General features: G+C 41.7%; 1 protein-coding gene across 1 annotated transcript in view; it reads left to right on the top strand.

The window, feature by feature from the left end:
* LOC142696292 (transmembrane protease serine 3-like) overlaps positions 1–11770 on the top strand; it is a 55769-nt gene extending 43999 nt beyond the window's left edge. The window contains exons 9-11 of the mRNA XM_075847620.1: positions 553–724; positions 7338–7510; positions 11589–11770. Of these exons, the coding sequence (XP_075703735.1) occupies positions 553–724; positions 7338–7510; positions 11589–11770 (527 nt within the window). The remainder of the gene's footprint in view (positions 1–552; positions 725–7337; positions 7511–11588) is intronic.
* Positions 11771–20415: the final 8645 nt, after the last annotated feature.

Below are 20415 nucleotides of genomic sequence, written 5' to 3'. Positions count from 1 at the left end.
ACTAGAACGCCTCTTATATGATCTCATCTTGAACTGCTGACAACTATTTCAAACACTTTGTCACAGCCCCTCCCCATTACCAGTATAACACAATAGTAATTTAATGGTCTTTACGACTGCCTCTACAATTAAACCAGTCCCATTTAATAGTGGGGGTCCTTGGGCCCACTAGAAGACAGGATTCTGAGGGTCACTCTCCATCCATACAGAAAATGTGCGCATCCCCTTTTAGTTACATCATAATCTTTGTCGCTGTCTATGTATACACAGGAGATATCATCCATAAAGTCTAATTGGTTATTTGTGAATTGTCCCATATCAAAAAGACCCTAGTGATAAGTGAATGGCTCCAAAGTCACCTCCAAATGGGGTTGTCTTCTGCTGGACCTTGTGGGACTGTCAGATCCTGGGCCGACCGGAGGATCGTCTGGTACCCTGGTGCGCCACTCTGACCCTGCCTTGTATTGATATCACTCCTCCTCTCCCTCCCGGTTCCTTCGGTGCCCTGTATTGCCATTTCTCCGCATCACTAATTCGTCTATTTACTTGCAGTTTGTGGAAATCGACCCAGTTATTCCTCATCGACGCGTATCGTGGGTGGGAACGTTTCGGCAGAGGGACAGTGGCCTTGGCAAGCCAGTCTGACATTCCAGGGTATACACCTGTGTGGTGGCTCACTCATCAGCCCCCAATGGATAGTTACAGCAGCTCACTGTGTATACGAGTAAGTGCACCAAGTTGTGTTAATCAATTGACTGACCTGGCATTTTAAAGGGGAACTCCACTAAAAACCAAAGCTTTACCTATTTTATGTGTGTTCTGTTTGGTAGGGAGTGGTCCATATATGTTCAGCCATGGCATAGCCACTGTTGCTACAAACATAATATTCCCCTGAATCTCAACTCCTGCTGTCATTGAATGAAAACATTCTAATTTACCTCCTCTCATTTAGCGGGCATTATTTCTAGGCTGATATCTACTAAGGGCACACTATCTGTATATGGCACTTTGCAGACTATTATATTCATTAGTGCTTTGAATGATCTGCCTGGCGCTATTTACTGTGGGGCACTTTAGAAGGGCACTATCTATATGATACAATATGTGTTTTTTAATCAGTCACGGTATGGCAGTATTATTCACTCACTATATGGTGAAATGGTGGTAATATTTAGTCAATTAGCAGCGGTATTAATCAGTATCTGTATGGTGCTAGTATTTAGTCATGGCATGGTAGTCTTATTTAGTCCCCATATAGTAGTCTTAATTAGTCACTAGGTGGTAGCAATATCTTGTAGTTGTATGTTGGTATTATTTGGTTCTTGTATGTTGGTATCAGTTGGTCTTGTAGGTTGGTAATATTTGGTCATGTATGGTGGTAGTATTTGGTCTTGCATTGTGGTATTATTTTGGTTCTTGTATGGTGGTATTATTTGCTTCTTGTATAGTGGTATTATTTGGTCTTGCATTGTGATATTATTTGGTTCTTATATGGTGGTATTATTTGTTTCTTGCATTGTGGTATTATTTGGTCTTGTATGGTGGCATTATTTGGTACTTGTATGGTGGTAGTATTTGGTCTTGCATTGTGGTATTATTTTGGTTCTTGTATGGTGGTATTATTGGGTTCTTGCATGGGGGTATTATTTGGTTCATGTATGGTGGTATTATTTGGTTCTTATATGGTGGTATTATTTGGTCTTGTATGGTGGTATTATTTGTTTCATGCATGGTGGTATTATTTGGTCCTGTATGGTGGTATTATTTGGTTCCGGTATGGTGGTATTATTTGGTTCATGCATTGTGGTATTATTTGGTTCCTGTATGGTGGTATTATTTGGTCTTTTATGGTGGTATTATTTGGTTCATGTATGGTGGTATTATTTGGTTCATGTATGGTGGTATTATTTAGTTAATCTATGGTGGTATTATTTGGTTCATGTATGGTGGTATTATTTGGTTTATGTATGGTGGTATTATTTGGTTCATGTATGGTGGTATTATTTGGTCATGTATGGTGGTATTATTTGGTCTTGTATGGTGCTATTATTTGATCTTGTATGGTGGCATTATTTGGTTCCTGTATGGTGGCATTATTTTGTTCCTGTATGGTGGTATTATTTGGTCTTTTATGATGGTATTATTTGGTCTTGTATGGTGGTATTATTTGCTTCATGTATGGTGGTATTATTTGGTCTTGTATGGTGGTATTATTTGGTTCCTGTATGGTGGTATTATTTGGTTCCTGTATGGTGGTATTATTTGGTCTTTTATGGTGGTATTATTTGGTTCATGTATGGTGGTATTATTTGGTTCATGTATGGTGGTATTATTTGGTTCATGTATGGTGGTATTATTATTTGGTCATGTATGGTGGTATTATTTGGTCTTGTATGGTGCTATTATTTGATCTTGTATGGTGGCATTATTTGGTTCCTGTATGGTGGCATTATTTTGTTCCTGTATGGTGGTATTATTTGGTCTTTTATGATGGTATTATTTGGTCTTGTATGGTGGTATTATTTGCTTCATGTATGGTGGTATTATTTGGTCTTGTATGGTGGTATTATTTGGTTCCTGTATGGTGGTATAATTTGGTTCATGTATGGTGGTATTATTTGTTTCTTGCATGGTGGTATTATTTGGTTCCTGTATGGTGGTATTATTTGGTCTTTTATGGTGGTATTATTTGGTTCATGTATGGTGGTATTATTTGGTTCATGTATGGTGGTATTATTTGGTTCATGTATGGTGGTATTATTTGGCTCATGTATGGTGGTATTTTTTGGTCTTGTATGGTGCTATTATTTGATCTTGTATGGTGGTATTATTTGGTTCCTGTATGGTGGTATTATTTGGTCTTGCATGGTGGTATTATTTGGTTCCTGTATGGTGGCATTATTTTGTTCCTGTATGGTGGTATTATTTGGTCTTTTATGATGGTATTATTTGGTCTTGTATGGTGGTATTATTTGGTTCATGTGTGGTGGTATTATTTGGTTCCTGTATGGTGGTATTATTTGGTTCCTGTATGGTGGTGTTATTTGGTTCTTGTATGATGGTATTATTTGTTTTTTGTACGGTTCTTATATGGTGGTATAATTGGTCCCTGTATGATGGTATTATTTGGTCTTGTATGGTGGTATTATTTGGTCTTGTATGGTGGTATTATTTGGTCTTGTATGGTGGTATTATTTTTTTTTGTACGGTTCTTGTATGGTGGTATTATTTGGTTCTTATATGGTGGTATTATTTGCTTCTTGTATAGTGGTATTATTTGGTCTTGCATTGTGATATTGTTTGGCTCTTATATGGTGGTATTATTTGTTTCTTGCATGGATGTATTATTTGGTTGATATATGGTGGTATTATTTGGTTCATGTATGGTGGTATTATTTGGTTTATGTATGGTGGTATTATTTGGATCATGTATGGTGGTATTATTTGGTCCTGTATGGTGGTATTATTTGGTTCATGTATGGTGGTATTATTTGGTTCATGTATCGTGGTATTTGTTGGTCCTGTATGGTGGTATTATTTGGTTTATGTATGGTGGTATTATTTGGTTTATATATGGTGATATTATTTGGTTCATGTATGGTGGTATTATTTGGTTCATGTATGGTGTTATTATTTGGTAACTGTATGGTAGTATTATTTGGTTCATGTATGGTGGTATTATTTGGTCTTGTATGGTGGTATTATTTGGTTTATGTATGGTGGTATTATTTGGTTTATGTATGGGGGTATTATTTGGTTTATGTATGGGGGTATTATTTGGTTCATGTATGGTGGTATTATTTGTTTCTTCTATGGTGATATTATTTGGTTCCTGTATTGTGGTATTATTTGGTTCATAAATGGTGGAATTATTTGGTTCATGTATGGTGGTATTATTTGGTTCTTGCATGGTGGTATTTGGTTCATGTATGATGGTATTATTTGGTCCTGGATGGTGGTATTATTTGGTTTATATATGGTGGTATTATTTGGTTCATGTATGGTGGTATTATTTGGTTCATGTATGTTGGTAATATTTGGTTCATGTATGGTGGTATTATTTGGTTCATGTATGTTGGTAATATTTGGTTCATGTATGGTGGTATTATTTGGTTCATGTATGCTGGTATTATTTGGTTCTTGCATGGTGGTATTATTTGATTCATGTATGGTGGTATTATTTAGTTAATCTATGGTGGTATTATTTGGTTCATGTATGGTGGTATTATTTGGTTCATGTATGGTGGTATTATTTGGTTCATGTATGGTGGTATGTTCATCACTGCTAAAATGAAAAATCATCAACTACCTCTAAAACATTAGCAAAAGTAGCGGGGGATCTCCATACATATTGCATTCACCTGAAAGTAATTTTTGTTTAATCCAGTTGCTATAACTGCCCTGATATATTAATACCACTATTAACTTAATGGAGTGCGTTCAGTGCCTGTGCTCAGAGCAGCGTTAGCTGTAAATAGGGTCCTGCTCCCCCTCCCACATTTGCTAACTGTGCATTTTAAAAAGTGTTTTAAAACAAAATATTTTTCATATTTCCACGTTTTCAGATAGCAATGCTGCCCCCTCCTCCATCACCCCCTCACTCACTCCTTCATCACCCCCTCTTTCCTCCATCGACCCCTCTCTCCTCCATCACCCTCTCTCTCCTCCATCAACCCTTCTCTCCTCCATCAACCCCTCTCTCCTCCATCACCCCCTCTCTCCTCCATCACCCCCTCTCTCCTCCATCAACCCTTCTCTCCTCCATCACCCCCTCTCTCCTCCATCAACCCCTCTCTCCTCCATCACCCCCTCTCTCCTCCATCACCCCTCTCTCCTCCATCAACCCTTCTCTCCTCCATCACCCCCTCTCTCCTCCATCAACCCCTCTCTCCTCCATCACCCCTCTCTCCTCCATCAACCCCTCTCTCCTCCATCACCCCCTCTCTCCTCCATCACCCCCTCTCTCCTCCATCAACCCTTCTCTCCTCCATCACCCCCTCTCTCCTCCATCAACCCCTCTCTCCTCCATCACCCCCTCTCTCCTCCATCACCCCTCTCTCCTCCATCAACCCTTCTCTCCTCCATCACCCCCTCTCTCCTCCATCAACCCCTCTCTCCTCCATCAACCCTTCTCTCCTCCATCAACCCTTCTCTCCTCCATCACCCCCTCTCTCCTCCATCAGCCCCTCTCTGTTCCATCACCCCCTCTCTCCTCCATCACCCCCTCTCTCCTCCATCAACCCCTCTCTCCTCCATCAACCCCTCTCTCCTCCATCAACCCCTCACTCCTCCATCACCTTCTCTCTCCTCTCTCTACTTTTAATCCTCACTCCTTTTTCGCATATACAGATTCTGTCTAGAAATACCAAATTCAGAATCCTTTGCTTTAATTGAAATGTCATCGGAGGCTTATCTAACACGGCCAAGACAACTGCGCAGAAGATTCTTACGTGCCTCAATATCTTACACTTCCAGCCTCCTTTCATTTAAAGCCCTTGTTCTGTAAAGGGCACAAAAACTATTGATGTTGCTGACGTTGTAATGCGGCACAAGAGCCGAGTTTGTCAGATGTAGCAGAGCTGAGTTTGTCAGATGTAGTCCAGCTAAATCTGTCAGATGTAGTCGAGCAGAGTCTACCATTCGGCACAAATTAGGGTAGTATTATTATTAGGCTAGATTCACATGAGCGTTTCTGTTTTGCGCACGGAAAAAAATGCATTTTTGCATGCGTTTTTTACGCGCGTATGTCATGCGCTTTTTACATCTGCAAAAAAAACTGAAGGAGTTTTTTTTCCCTCATCATTTCTTTAGCAACTGGTGCATGAATCATGGACAGCCGTCCGTTGTTTTCACGCACCCATTGACGGACACATGCTGCGTGAAAAACAACGCATGTCTGAATGGCCCCATTGAATTACATAGGTTTGTGTGACGGCCGTTGTTTTAATGTCGGTAACACGGACTTACAACACGCTCGTGTGAATCAGACCTTAGGCCTCATGCACACGACCGTAGCCATGTGCACTGCCGTGATTTTCGGGTCGGCCGGCCGCAGAGTGCAAATCACGGGCCATGCACATGGCACAGGCCATTATTTCCTATGAGCCCGGACCACAGAACACGGCCGTAATAAGACATGTCCGTTCTTTCTGTGGTCCAGGCTCCTGGGCCATACACGGACCGTGAAAACAACGGTCGTGTGCATGGGCCCATAGGAATGAATGGGTCTGCAATTCTCCCATGGATTTTAGGGGTGCTTTCTGCGGTTTTACAGAGGATTCATCCCAGTGAGTGATCTCTATGCCCCAGCCATTCAACCCTGCTACATGTGTACATTATAAATACCTAAAGATCGGAGTCTGACACACCAAATATCAATTAAAAATATATAAATTTATTGAATCAGATAAAAAAAATAACATAACAAACACACTCATGAACATACTCATGTAATATATGAACGACTTCTCAAAGGGCTGATTTTTACATGTATTGTATTTATAATTTGTGGACACGTAATTGTTCTAAAAAACAGTGGTCATCAAACTGTTGCAAAACTGAAAATCCCAGCATGCTCTGAGAGCCTCAGGCTGCAGGGCTCCTATAAGGCTATGTTGACACGCTAAACTAAAAATGGCTGTAAAATACAGAGCTGTTTTCAAGGGAAACAGCCCCTAATTTTCAGCCGTTTTTTAACCTTTGGGTAAGTTCACACAGAGTTTTTTGACACGGAAACCGCGTCGGAAAACGCGCCAAAAAAACGCCAAAAATGCCTCCCGTCTCGCAGGAAAAAGAACCCAGCCTAAGGGTATATTCACACGCTTAACCAAAAACTTCTGAAAATACGGAGCTGTTTTCAAGGGAAAACCGCTCCTGATTTTTAGACGTTTTTTAAGCCACTTTTGATTTTCGCTGCGTTTTTTACGGGCGTTTTTGGAGCTGTTTTCAATAGAGTCTATGAAAAACGGCTCCAAAAACGTCCCAAGAAGTGACCTGCATTTCTTTCTTGCAGCCATTTTTTTACCGCGTATGCCGTGCAGCCTTTGCATTTTTGATTGACAGGCAACTGAGTGTGGCTTAGCTAGGAACTAGTGTTTTGTGTTCCTGGTTTCCTATTGTAATAAGAGATATGGGGGAGAGCTCCTGCTGCAGCCAGTTGCCTTTCAGCCAGACAGAGGTTTAAGAAAAAGTGTGGGGAATGATGGCTGACTTTCTGGGTCATATATATACATTGATTAATTAAAATGAGGTTCACATTATGGAATCTGCACATTATAACTAACTATAAATCTCAATATGACATTACTTTATTGAGCCTTCTCTTCCTTGATTTACAGCTTGTATTTTCCAGATTCATGGAGTGTGCAGGTTGGGCTGGTGAATCAACCTCTGGAACCTTCAACTAATTCTGTTCTGGTTGAAAAGATCATATACCACAGGAAATACAAATCAAGCTCCATGTCCAATGACATTGCCCTCATTAAATTGGCTGCACCCTTTACTTTCAATGGTAGGTTGTGGTGGTCTTACCTGGTATTTGTCGCGCTGTGTCATAAAGAATGAATGAGGGTTGTATTTTTCTAGAAAAACTCTTTACTCATCTTGCTGGATGGAATGGTTGGATGGCACAGCAGAGGGGACGCTCTCCTCCAATTAGCATTAACAACAGATTGGGGGTGGGGGTTACAGCTGGTGGTGTCAGTACCCCCTGTTTTAGTGGCATCACATAGACGCTCTATTTAACATAAAACAGATCGCAGCAAACTATTCCACAATTACTTACCATTCCGGAGGACCAGGACATGTCCATACATTACACATTTATCCATTGATTTTAATAGTCACTGTGTAATACTTAATTTCACCTGTGGTGGCGATGTAGGGAGAATTAAACACTTGCTGCTGGGTTTCCCCACAGATTATAGCTGATCAAAAGGGGTCATAGCAGGAAACCCTGTGATCAGCATATAATCGGGAGACCCTTCTAACAAAAAGGCATTGTCCAAAATAGAGTACTCCTTAATGCTTAAATAAAAATGTTTTACTGTATTGTTGCCAGTTTTATTATAAAAAAATTCTCACTGGACAGTAAAATAAGTATATAATAATAATAATAATATAATAATAACAATAATAAAAATAATAATACAAATAATATAATAATAATAATAATAATAATAATAATAATAATAATAAAAATAATAATAATACAAATAATAATAATAATTATAATATATAGTTAGTGGGTGACCCTGATAATAAATTATATAAACCTTCCTATAGTAACCATAGCAGCTGCATCACACAGAGGTAGAAAGCTTTGTGTCATTTACGTTAACATAGTAGTTAATGTGAATTGCTCTGTGCAATCAATGCAGGTTAATTAAAAAATCTCAAATAACTAAAAGAAAAAAACACACATATGAGCTGAAATAATGACAACTACAGCAAAAACAAGAAAAAAATCGAGAAGAAATATTTTAAAATACAAAAACACTTCCCAGTTTATAAATTGATTTAATCTAAATTAAAAACTTAAATACGCTACTTGACATTATTTATCTTTTACTGCTCCTGAGTTACAGCCTGTATTATACTCCAGAGCTGCACTCACTATTCTGCTGGTGGAGTCACTGTGTACATATATTACATTACTTATCCTGTACTGATCCCGAGTTACATCCTGTATTATACTCCAGAGCTGCACTCACTATTCTGCTGGTGGAGTCACTGTCTACATACACTACATTACTTATCCTGTACTGATCCTGAGTTACATCCTGTATTATACTCCAGAGCTGCACTCACTATTCTGCTGGTGGAGTCACTGTGTACATACACTACATTACTTATCCTGTACTGATCCTGAGTTACATCCTGTATTATACTCCAGAGCTGCACTCACTATTCTGCTGGTGGAGTGTGTACATACATTACATTACTTATCCTGTACTGATCCTGAGTTACATCCTGTATTATACTCCAGAGCTGCACTCACTATTCTGCTGGTGGAGTCACTGTGTACATACACTACATTACTTATCCTGTACTGATCCTGAGTTACATCCTGTATTATACTCCAGAGCTGCACTCACTATTCTGCTGGTGGAGTCACTGTGTACATACACTACATTACTTATCCTGTACTGATCCTGAGTTACATCCTGTATTATACTCCAGAGCTGCACTCACTATTCTGCTGGTGGAGTGTGTACATACATTACATTACTTATCCTGTACTGATCCTGAGTTACATCCTGTATTATACTCCAGAGCTGCACTCACTATTCTGCTGGTGGAGTCACTGTGTACATACACTACATTACTTATCCTGTACTGATCCTGAGTTACAGTCTGTATTATACTCCAGAGCTGCACTCACTATTCTGCTGGTAGAGTCACTGTGTACATACATTACATTACTTATCCTGTACTGATCCTGAGTTACAGCCTGTATTATACTCCAGAGCTGCTCTCACTATTCTGCTGGTGGAGTCACTGTATACATACATTACATTACTTATCCTGTACTGATCCTGAGTTACATCCTGTATTATACTCCAGAGCTGCACTCACTATTCTGCTGGTGGAGTCACTGTGTACATACGTTACATTACTTATCCTGTACTGATCCTGAGTTACATCCTGTATTATACTCCAGAGCTGCACTCACTATTCTGCTGGTGGAGTCACTGTGTACATACATTACATTACTTATCATGTACTGATCCTGAGTTACATTCTGTATTATACTCCAGAGCTGCACTCACTATTCTGCTGGTGGGGTCACTGTGTACATACATTACTTATCCTGTACTGATCCTGAGTTACAGCCTGTATTATACTCCAGAGCTGCACTCACTATTCTGCTGGTGGAGTCACTGTGTACATACATTACATTACTTATCCTGTACTGATCCTGAGTTATATCCTGTATTATACTCCAGAGCTGCACTCACTATTCTGCTGGTGGAGTCACCGTGTACATACATTACATTACTTATCCTGTACTAATCCTGAGTTACATTCTGTATTATACTCGAGAGCTGCACTCACTATTCTGCTGGTGGAGTCACTCTGTACATACATTACTTATCCTGTACTAATCCTGAGTTACATTCTGTATTATACTCGAGAGCTGCACTCACTATTCTGCTGGTGGAGTCACTGTGTACATACATTACTTATCCTGTACTAATCCTGAGTTACATTCTGTATTATACTCCAGAGCTGCACTCACTATTCTGCTGGTGGAGTCACTGTGTACATACATTACATTACTTATCCTGTACTGATCCTGAGTTACATCCTGTATTATACTCCAGAGCTGCACTCACTATTCTGCTGGTGGAGTCACTGTGTACATACATTACTTATCCTGTACTAATCCTGAGTTACATTCTGTATTATACTCGAGAGCTGCACTCACTATTCTGCTGGTTGCTATTGGAAATAGACAACTTGTTGGTCCGGGGGGACCCTTTATAATTGGCTTACTGTAAAGGGACTTTTCTAACAAGTAGGGCTTGTCCAAAGTGGAAAACCACTTTTAGCTACACCTCTGCTCTCCATCATCCTGAAAATTAGACAATAGGAAGAAGTCTGCCTGTAATATGGACATCATCTTTGAGAAAACAATTACACAAAGGAACACTTTGATTTTGCCCTTACACAGCTTCAAGCCCATAGGGAAGGTCCTCTACAGCAGTGGTGATCGCCTTCCCTTGGTTTGAGGTCCACACTGTCAGATTGCGGCACACGAATGGACTGCAATAATATTTCAACTTGTAAATGTAAATCACTTATAGAACATTTCAGGCTTTAGAACATTGAGAACCTTAAAGCTTCTGGAAGTCCATTCCTGGTGAGATGATTGGTGACGATGCCGGGATAAAACACTGTATAATGGACAATGTGGAATAAATGAAAAAAACAAAAAACCCTAAACTCCTTCAACCATATCCAGAGTCCTCGCCCGACACAATCCATGATGTATTAAAACAACCAAAGGACAAAAGAAAACGCAAATCGAAATGATAATGTAGGGTCAGGCTCTGTTCATACTTGTGGTGTGGCTGTAGTTCTTAATAAAAACCACGGCGCAGTATCAGGTACGACATATACCATCGGCGCCCAGTGGGTTGACTTATACTGGGGTCTGTCTGGTTCTCTTGTGGCGTCTGTCGTTTTATTAATTTTGTCAAATCTGACAGAATTTGCAATTTGAAATTAATTTTAACTTGAAAAACAGAAACTTTTTGTTCTTATTTTTGTTTTTTGTTATTTTGTGCCTATGGCAGCGCCGATTGTAGATACAGGTAGCAATGCAGTAACATGGCAGAAACTAATTTTTGGTATTGTTGGTGAAAACCATGAAGTGCGCATGGATTGGTTTGTACACCAGCGCTTGTTTTTACTGTCACAGACTGTCACCTAGTGGTCAGTGGGTGTAATTACACCATATTTCTCGCAATTGTATTCAGTTTTCGGCATCTAGGTGACAGCAGTAAAAAAAAAAAAAATCGGAAATGCTTCCACCGCTACGTTTGAGATAAATACTTAATTCTGTATGTGTCTCTCATTACCAGGATTAATACAACCAATCTGCCTTCCAAATTATGGAGAGGATTTCCCAGAGGGTAAAATCTGCTGGATATCAGGATGGGGAGCCACTGAAGAAGGAGGTACATCCCAATGGGCTTTGTATGTTTTAGCAGCTCAGTACAACAAGAATATAATAAAAGACACCTCTATTCAGCATGAATATTAAAAAGATTGCATAGGATTAAAAAATATGGCTGCTTTCTTCCAAAAACAGTGCCACACCTGTCTACAGGTTGTGTGTGGTATTGCAGCCTTGCCCCTTTCACTTCTGCGGACAGGTGTGGCACTGTTTCTGAACAAAAACAGTCAAAGTTTTTTAATCCTATACAACACCTTTAGGGATTCAATGTGGGTTTTCCCAAATCCACACCTCCCCACCCCCTAAACATACTCACAGGGGCCCAGGAAGCTGAGATCTGGACTACTGTATCAGACTCCACACACTGGAGAACTTGTGTTAATCTGGAAGGAGGCAGTTAGTCACCATACCAGCCAACAGTCCCGTATTTCGAGGGACTGTTCCGTGAATCAGACCTCAAGAGGGCGGTATCTTACATATCTGTATAAAGAGGCCTTCTATCTCCCTTCACAGGCAAATACAAGGACAGCTAAACCAGTACTTTATTGCAAGGACCCTGCATACAGCAGTCTTGATCTCTGCTTCCTCAACCACTGTAACTATGACTTTATCGAGAATAAAGTACATACATTACATTACTTATCCTGTACTGATCCTGAGTTACATCTTGTATTATACTCCAGAGCTGCACTCACTATTCTGCTGGAGTCACTGTGTACATACATTACATTACTTATCCTGTACTGATCCTGAGTTACATCCTGTATTATACTCCAGAGCTGCACTCACTATTCTGCTGGTGGAGTCACTGTGTACATACATTACATTATTTATCCTGTACTGATCCTGCGTTACATCCTGTATTATACTCCAGAGCTGCACTCATTATTCTGCTGGTGGAGTCACTGTGTACATACATTACATTACTTATTCTGTACTGATCCTGAGTTACATCCTGTATTATACTTCAGAGCTGCACTCACTATTCTGCTATGGAGTCACTGCGTATATACATTACATTACTTATCCTGTACTGATCTTGAGTTACCATTTGTATTATACTCCAGAGCTGCATTCACAATTCTGCTGGTTGTAATTGGAAACAGTCAGCAAACTTAATAATAGACACATCCCTGATCCAGACCTCCAGGTAACTCCTGTAATTTGCCTTCTTACATGTCATAGAGACAAGATAATTTTAATGATGAGGTCTGTGAACTGTGACCTCCATCAGTTCCAAAAATCAAGGGGGACACAGTTCTCTGTAAAGCAAAATTCTTCAACTGAACACTTCCAGATACAGATACAACATGACAGCAGCAGCCTAGCATTACCAGGGTGGGAAGGGCCACTGTTTTTGGGCTTTCCCAGCCTAATAATACCAGCTTGCGGCTGCCCCAGTGCCCGACCATCATTACAGATGGTCGGGTACTGGATCGTACCCGGCTCTTCCCGGCACCCCTGGTGGCGGTGGGTACCAGGGTAATAATGGGGGTTAGTGCTAGCCTCTGCACCGGCATAACATTAAGCCCCGCCTTAGTAATGGACGCTGTCAATCAGCCAGCAGCTATTAATAAGGCGGTAGTAATGAAGTTTAAAAAAAAATACAAGGACATAGAAAAAACTGTTTTGTTGAAATAAACCCCCCCCCCCCCACACAACCCTCATTAACCATTTTATTGATAATAAAAAAAAAGCCGTCATTGAAGTAGTCCTGGAATCCGACGTAGTCCAACGACCGAACCTGTAAAAAAACACAAACACAAACAAAAAAAACATTAGTAAGGGCCTGTTCACATTACTGCTGCCAATCTGTCGGAGGTTTCAGTTGGGTAACCCCTCAACTGAATGACAAACAAAAACCTCAGCTTCCGTTTCCCTCACCATTGATCTCCATGGTGACGGAAATGTTGCTAAAGGTTTCCGTTTATCACCGTTGTGACAGGGTTCCGTTGTTTTGATGTAATGGTAGTCTTAAAAAGGGTTGTCCAGTCCCTAAACATTGATGGCCTATCCTCAGGATAGGCCATCAATAGCTGATGGGTCGGGGTCCAACTCCCGGGACCCCCGACAATCAGCTGTTTTAAGGGTGTCTCAGCGCTCATATAACTGCTGCTTCCCCTTCACTTCCCTCACTTGCTCACACTGTGAATCGCTGGCACGTCCGTGTCGGTGATTCAGTGTGAGAAAGTGACCGGAATGAAGGAGAAGTAGCGTTCGTACAAGCGCTGCATCCCCTTCAAAACAGATGATTGGCGGGGGTCCCGGGAGTCGGACCCCAACCTATTAGCACCAGCAGAAAGTGGTATTAAACTTACCCTCCTCTTCGGCCACAGCGGAGGTCCTGACTCCATCCAGGGTCCGGATGTTGTGCGCTGCGCATGGCGTTGTGACGTCAGCACCGCTGCTGTGCTCCGGAAGGAGAAATGTAAGTACTGTCAATTACTATAGTAACGGGGACCCTTGAAGTTTATTACATAGGCCCCATTTACTATAGTAACTTTTCATTGAAGTGGTGCGGGGGGCTGCGGATCCCCCTGGCTTCAGGGCCCTTAGTGGCGACCCCTATAATTACGCCACTAAGTGCAGCCACATGTCCCCACAAAGTGCAAAGAATGCCATGAAGTAACTTACCAGCAATGTCATATGACCTCCTATATACCATGAGGATACAACGTATCCTCCATATTCTCATAGTCTCCATCATTTGTTTCCTCTCTGCATCTAACTTGTGACCAAGGCTTAGAAACGTTAGAAATTAACCGGGCTTTAAAGGGATAGTCTTATCAAGGCAACCTGTTTCCATGAGCCCTACTAGGACATATGGACCTGATAGAGGGGGAGACCCCACTCAGGACTGTCCAGCCAGGATGGAAACTGCAGCTCTTTCTGTGGTGGACCTGGCCCACCGCTGTAATACACCACGTATGTCTGGCAGCAGCATCGCCGGAGGTTTCTGAAGCTGAATCTGGTGTGATCAGCCGATCGTCTTCATGGGACGACCCATTTTAAAGTAGATCTCCAGCTTTAATTGAGGCTCCGTTTTGTGTTGCTGATAATCTGTTTTTACTTTTTACTCGTGATTTAGTTTCTTGTAGTTTATAACCAGTCTATCCTTGCTGTAAAGGAAATATATTTTTTATTTCCTGCTGCTTATTACGCAGCAACATATTCCACAGCACGGTACACAGATTGTCACTATTCATATCAGTACTTTCACAATCTAATTTCTCTATCTCAGACACACAAAACAATAAACCTATCAGCGTGAAATAAGCTTCCTGCCTGTGTACATACACGGCAGACAACCTGAACAAACAGTGTAAAGCATGGAGGAGAGATAGGGCAGCAACCTGATACAGGATCTCTTGGAAGATACTGATTTGCATTGCAGAGATACAGCTGGTAGGCAGTCTTAAGGGCAATGCTCCCTGGGTAAAATTATGCAAATTAGCTCTCTTCCAGAAAGACGAAAAGTTTCTCTCTGGTGCCACCTATAGGTGACTACCCTGTAAGCCAATGTCTGACTCTTTATAGAGCCTTGAAACATGACTCAAGGTTATCAGCCAAACCAGTCACCGATAGGTGGCGGTAGAGAAATAGCTTTCTTCCTTCTGGAGGAGGATTTCAGACGACCTCAGACTCCAATAGGCAGTGCAGCTGAGCTGGAGTCACTGATCAGAGGTGAGCTTCTTTTGCAGTTGCTTTTTAGAATCCCCTCCACTACAATGTAACATCTGGCCGCTATGTCGTGTTGTATCGAGAAGTGGTGGAGCGCTTCAGTAAATAAGTTGCACAGTGTAAAACTTGCAAGCCACGGCTCCCTTTTCAACTATTTCTTAATAATATCCATTTCTTGTAAATCTAGGTTTACCACCCAGATGGTTCTGACCCCTAAAGGGCAAAATCTTACTTTCCTGATCAGGTATTATTTAAGAGTTTGAGAAAGCTGAGTGAGTGGCCCTTTCTGTTATCACATAGGTCATCACCCAGTATTCCAAAAACAAGGAAGAAACAAAACAAATTGTGACAAAAGTCGACAACGCAAGGACTTAAAGGGGTATTCCCAACTTACACATTTATGGCATATTATTAGGATTTGCCATAAATGTCTGATGGATGTGAGTCCCAGCTCTGGGACCCGCGCCTACAAATGTAGCCATCTTTATCTTCACTCTTAACGCATGAAATACACAGTGGCAAGATCCTTTATCTTGGCTTTTTCATTGACTTTCCAATGGCTTTTGTTGTGTGATATCACGATGCAGCAAGTTATCAGAGTCAAGATAAAGATGGCTACATCCGTATATCGAGAACGGGGGTCGAGAACCGCTGGCCGCAGAATCCAGGCTGGGACTAGTGGAGAGAGGGTAGCGCATGCGCGCGCTGCTCTTTCCATCCTGTTCAATGGGAGTTACGGAATCAGCCGAGCAGTTTTTGCTCGGCTGTTTGCGTAACTCCTATTGAACAGAATGGTTGTTACAGTAACAGCCGTGCAGCACTTGCTCGTCTGTTTTCTGATCTCCCATTGAACAGAATAGAGAATGCTGTGTGCACGCGCGACCCTCTCACCACTAATCACCACCGGGATTCTGCAGCCAGCAGGGCGGTAGTTGAGAGACCCCCATTCTTGATATAGGTGCGGGTCCCGAAGCTGGGACCAGCATCTATCAGACATTTATTGTAAATCCTATAGATACAGTGAAGGAAATAAGTATTTGATCCCTTGCTGATTTTGTAAGTTTGCCCACTGTCAAAGACATGAACAGTCTAGAATTTTTAGGCTAGGTTAATTTTACCAGTGAGAGATAGATTATATAAAAAAAAACAGAAAATCACATTGTCAAAATGATATATATTTATTTGCATTGTGCACAGAGAAATAAGTATTTGATCCCCTACCAACCATTAAGAGTTCAGCCTCCTCCAGACCAGTTACACGCTCCAAATCAACTTGGTGCCTGCATTATAGACAGCTCTTACATGGTCACCTGTATAAAAGACTCCTGTCCACAGACTCAATGGTCAGCCTGACTCTAACCTCTACAACATGGGCAAGACCAAAGAGCTTTCTAAGGATGTCAGGGACAAGATCATAGACCTGCACAAGGCTGGAATGGGCTACAAAACCATAAGTAAGACGCTGGGTGAGAAGGAGACAACTGTTGGTGCAATAGTAAGAAAATGGAAGACATACAAAATGACTGTCAATCGACATCGATCTGGGGCTCCATGCAAAATCTCACCTCGTGGGGTATCCTTGATCCTGAGGAAGGTGAGAGCTCAGCCGAAAACTACACGGGGGGAACTTGTTAATGATCTCAAGGCAGCTGGGACCACAGTCACCAAGAAAACCATTGGTAACACATTACGCCGTAATGGATTAAAATCCTGCAGTGCCCGCAAGGTCCCCCTGCTCAAGAACGCACATGTGCAGGCCCGTCTGAAGTTTGCAAATGAACATCTGGATGATTCTGAGAGTGATTGGGAGAAGGTGCTGTGGTCAGATGAGACTAAAATTGAGCTCTTTGGCATTAACTCAACTCGCCGTGTTTGGAGGAAGAGAAATGCTGCCTATGACCCAAAGAACACCGTCCCCACTGTCAAGCATGGAGGTGGAAACATTATGTTTTGGGGGTGTTTCTATGCTAAGGGCACAGGACTACTTCACCGCATCAATGGGAGAATGGATGGAGCCATGTACCGTCAAATCCTGAGTGACAACCTCCTTCCCTCCACCAGGACATTAAAAATGGCCCGTGGCTGGGTCTTCCAGCACGACAATGACCCGAAACATACAGCCAAGGCAACAAAGGAGTGGCTCAAAAAGAAGCACATTAAGGTCATGGAGTGGCCTAGCCAGTCTCCAGACTTTAATCCCATCGAAAACTTATGGAGGGAGCTGAAGATCCGAGTTGCCAAGCGACAGCCTCGAAATCTTAATGATTTACTGATGATCTGCAAAGAGGAGTGGGCCAAAATTCCATCTAACATGTGTGCAAACCTCATCATCAACTACAAAAAACGTCTGACTGCTGTGCTTGCCAACAAGGGTTTTGCCACCAAGTATTAAGTCTTGTTTGCCAAAGGGATCAAATACTTATTTATGTGCAAAATGCAAATAAATATATATAATTTTGACAATGTGATTTTCAGTTTTTTTTTATATATAATCTATCTCTCACTGGTAAAATTAACCTAGCCTAAAAATTCTAGACTGCTCATGTCTTTGACAGTGGGCAAACTTACAAAATCAGCAAGGGATCAAATACTTATTTCCTTCACTGTATGTCATAAATGTCTAAGTTGGGAATACCCCTTTAAAGAAGCAAAAGTGATACACAAGGCCTGAGGGGGCGGAGCAAAACACAGGGATTTAAAATACGCCAATTAGAGGTTCCCTGAGTAATGTACCGCCCCTGCACAAGACATAACACATTGTATCAGTTTTAGCTGGAATGTTCCATCTAACAGTATTTTTTTTCTTAAAGGGGAAATGCTCCAAAAAAACAACAACGTAATCATGTAGGTCAAATTGACTCATGTTATCCCCGCTGCCTGTTTACTTAGCTCTGTCCATGTATCTGGGTTCTATATGTTACTCGCTGCTTGTATATTCCTTTTGCGTTTTTACATGTGAGCGACTCGTTAAGTTTCCATATCATTATCTGATTGTATGAGATATTCCAGGAGCCTTTGTGATAAACTTAATCATAGTTTTAGCCAGTGTTAAAGGACGGCTCAGTTGTGGGAATCCGTGTTGTTATTTTTCTGTTGTTTTTCTTTGGTCTTTTTACTTTTTTTTTTTATGGAAATGGTAGATCTGCTCGGCGCTTTGTGAAAGATATTTAAATGAGGGATTAGGAAGCAGCTTATTCTTCTTCTTAAAGCCTGCTGCTGAATTCATTGCATCACACACGGTTGCCATGGAAATGGCTGTATTATTACAGATTCAGCGCGGCAATGGGATCGCAGCAGGTGGCAAGTTAGCAAGACAGGCGAAAAGGTTTCAGTATTCAAAAGCAAAAAAAACAAAAAAAAAAACAAAGAAGAAAATAACATGTAAGGTATAAGTGTGACGCGCGCTCCCTCTCCTGCTCTGCAGGGAAATGGCGTAGTTACAAAAACGAGAAATTTGAGATTTTTTTTTTTTTACGCAATATATCGCTAAAACCCCCCCCAAATTTTTTTAATTCTGAGTAGATAAATTGGTAAATAGAAAGGTACAAAATCCTGTGTTGTTAACTCTTAACATAAGTAATCTTGATTTAAAAGAATTGGAGAGGATTAAAAGATGGCTGCTTTCTTCCAAAAACAGCGCCACACCTGTCCACAGGTTGTGTGTGGTATTGCAGTACAGCCCCATTCACTTCAAAGAAGCTGAGCTGCAATAAAAGGCACAACCCATGGACAGGTGAGGTGCTGATTCTAGAAGAAAGCAACCATGTATTTTTCTAATTCTGTACAACCCCTTTAACTGATGCTGGGTGACAACCACTAATAGCAGCTATACAACCTTTTAGGGTATATACAGTGGATATAAAGTCTACAGACCCCTGTTAAAATGCCAGGTTTTTGGCATGTTACAAAATCAGTACAAGATGAATAATTTCAGAACCTTTTCCACCTTTAATGTCACCTATAATCTGTACAATTGTATTGAAAAAGAAACGGAAATCTTTTAGGGTGGAAAAACAAAAATAATGTGGTTGCATAAATCTGTGCACCCCTAAACTAATACTTTGTTGAATTGCTTTTATGACATCATTCAGTCTTTTTGGGTAGAAGTCTATCAGCATGGCACTTCTTGACTTGGCAATTGTTGCCCACTCTTCCATGCAAAATCGCTCCAAATCTGTCAGATTGCGAGGCCATCTCCTGTGTACAGCCCTCTTCAGGTCACCCCACAGGTTTACAATGGGATTCAGGTCTGGGCTCTGGCTGAGCCGTTCCAAAACTTTGAACTTCTGGTGAAGCCGTTCTTTTGTTGATTTGGAGGTTCTGCTTTGGGTCGTTGTTGTGCTGAAAGGTGAAATTCCTCTTCATCTTCAGCTTTTTAGCAGAGGCTGCAGGTTTCGTGCCAATATTGACTGATATTTGGAACTCTTCATAATTCCCTTCACCTTGACTAAAGCCCCAGTTCCAGCTGCAGAAAAACATCCCCAAAGCCTAATGCTGCCTCCGCCGTGCTCCATAATGCTGCCTCCACCGTGCTCCATAATGCTGCCTCCACCGTGCTCCATAATGCTGCCTCCACCATGCTCCATAATGCTGCCTCCACCGTGCTCCATAATACTGCCTCCACCGTGCTCCATAATGCTGCCTCCACTGTGCTCCATAATGCTGCCTCCACCATGCTCCATAATGCTGCCTCCCCCGTGCTCTATAATACTGCCTCCACCGTGCTCCATAATGCTGCCCCACCGTGCTCCATAATGCTGCCCCCACCGTGCTCCATAATGCAGCCTCCACCGTGCTCCATAATGCTGCCCCCACCATGCTCCATAATGCTGCCCCCACCATGCTCCATAATGCTACCTCCACTATGCTCCATAATGCTACCTCCACCGTGCTCCATAATGCTGCCTCCACCATGCTCCATAATGCTGCCCCACCGTGCTCCATAATGCTGCCTCCACCGTGCTCCATAATGCTGCCTCCACCGTGCTCCATAATGCTGCCTCCACCGTGCTCCACAATGCTGCCTCCACCGTGCTCCACAATGCTGCCTC

Source organism: Rhinoderma darwinii (assembly GCF_050947455.1).
Source record: "Rhinoderma darwinii isolate aRhiDar2 chromosome 5 unlocalized genomic scaffold, aRhiDar2.hap1 SUPER_5_unloc_50, whole genome shotgun sequence".
NCBI lineage: Eukaryota > Metazoa > Chordata > Amphibia > Anura > Rhinodermatidae > Rhinoderma > Rhinoderma darwinii.
Note: the sequence above shows the minus strand (reverse complement) of the source record. Positions and strands in the feature narration are given on the sequence as shown.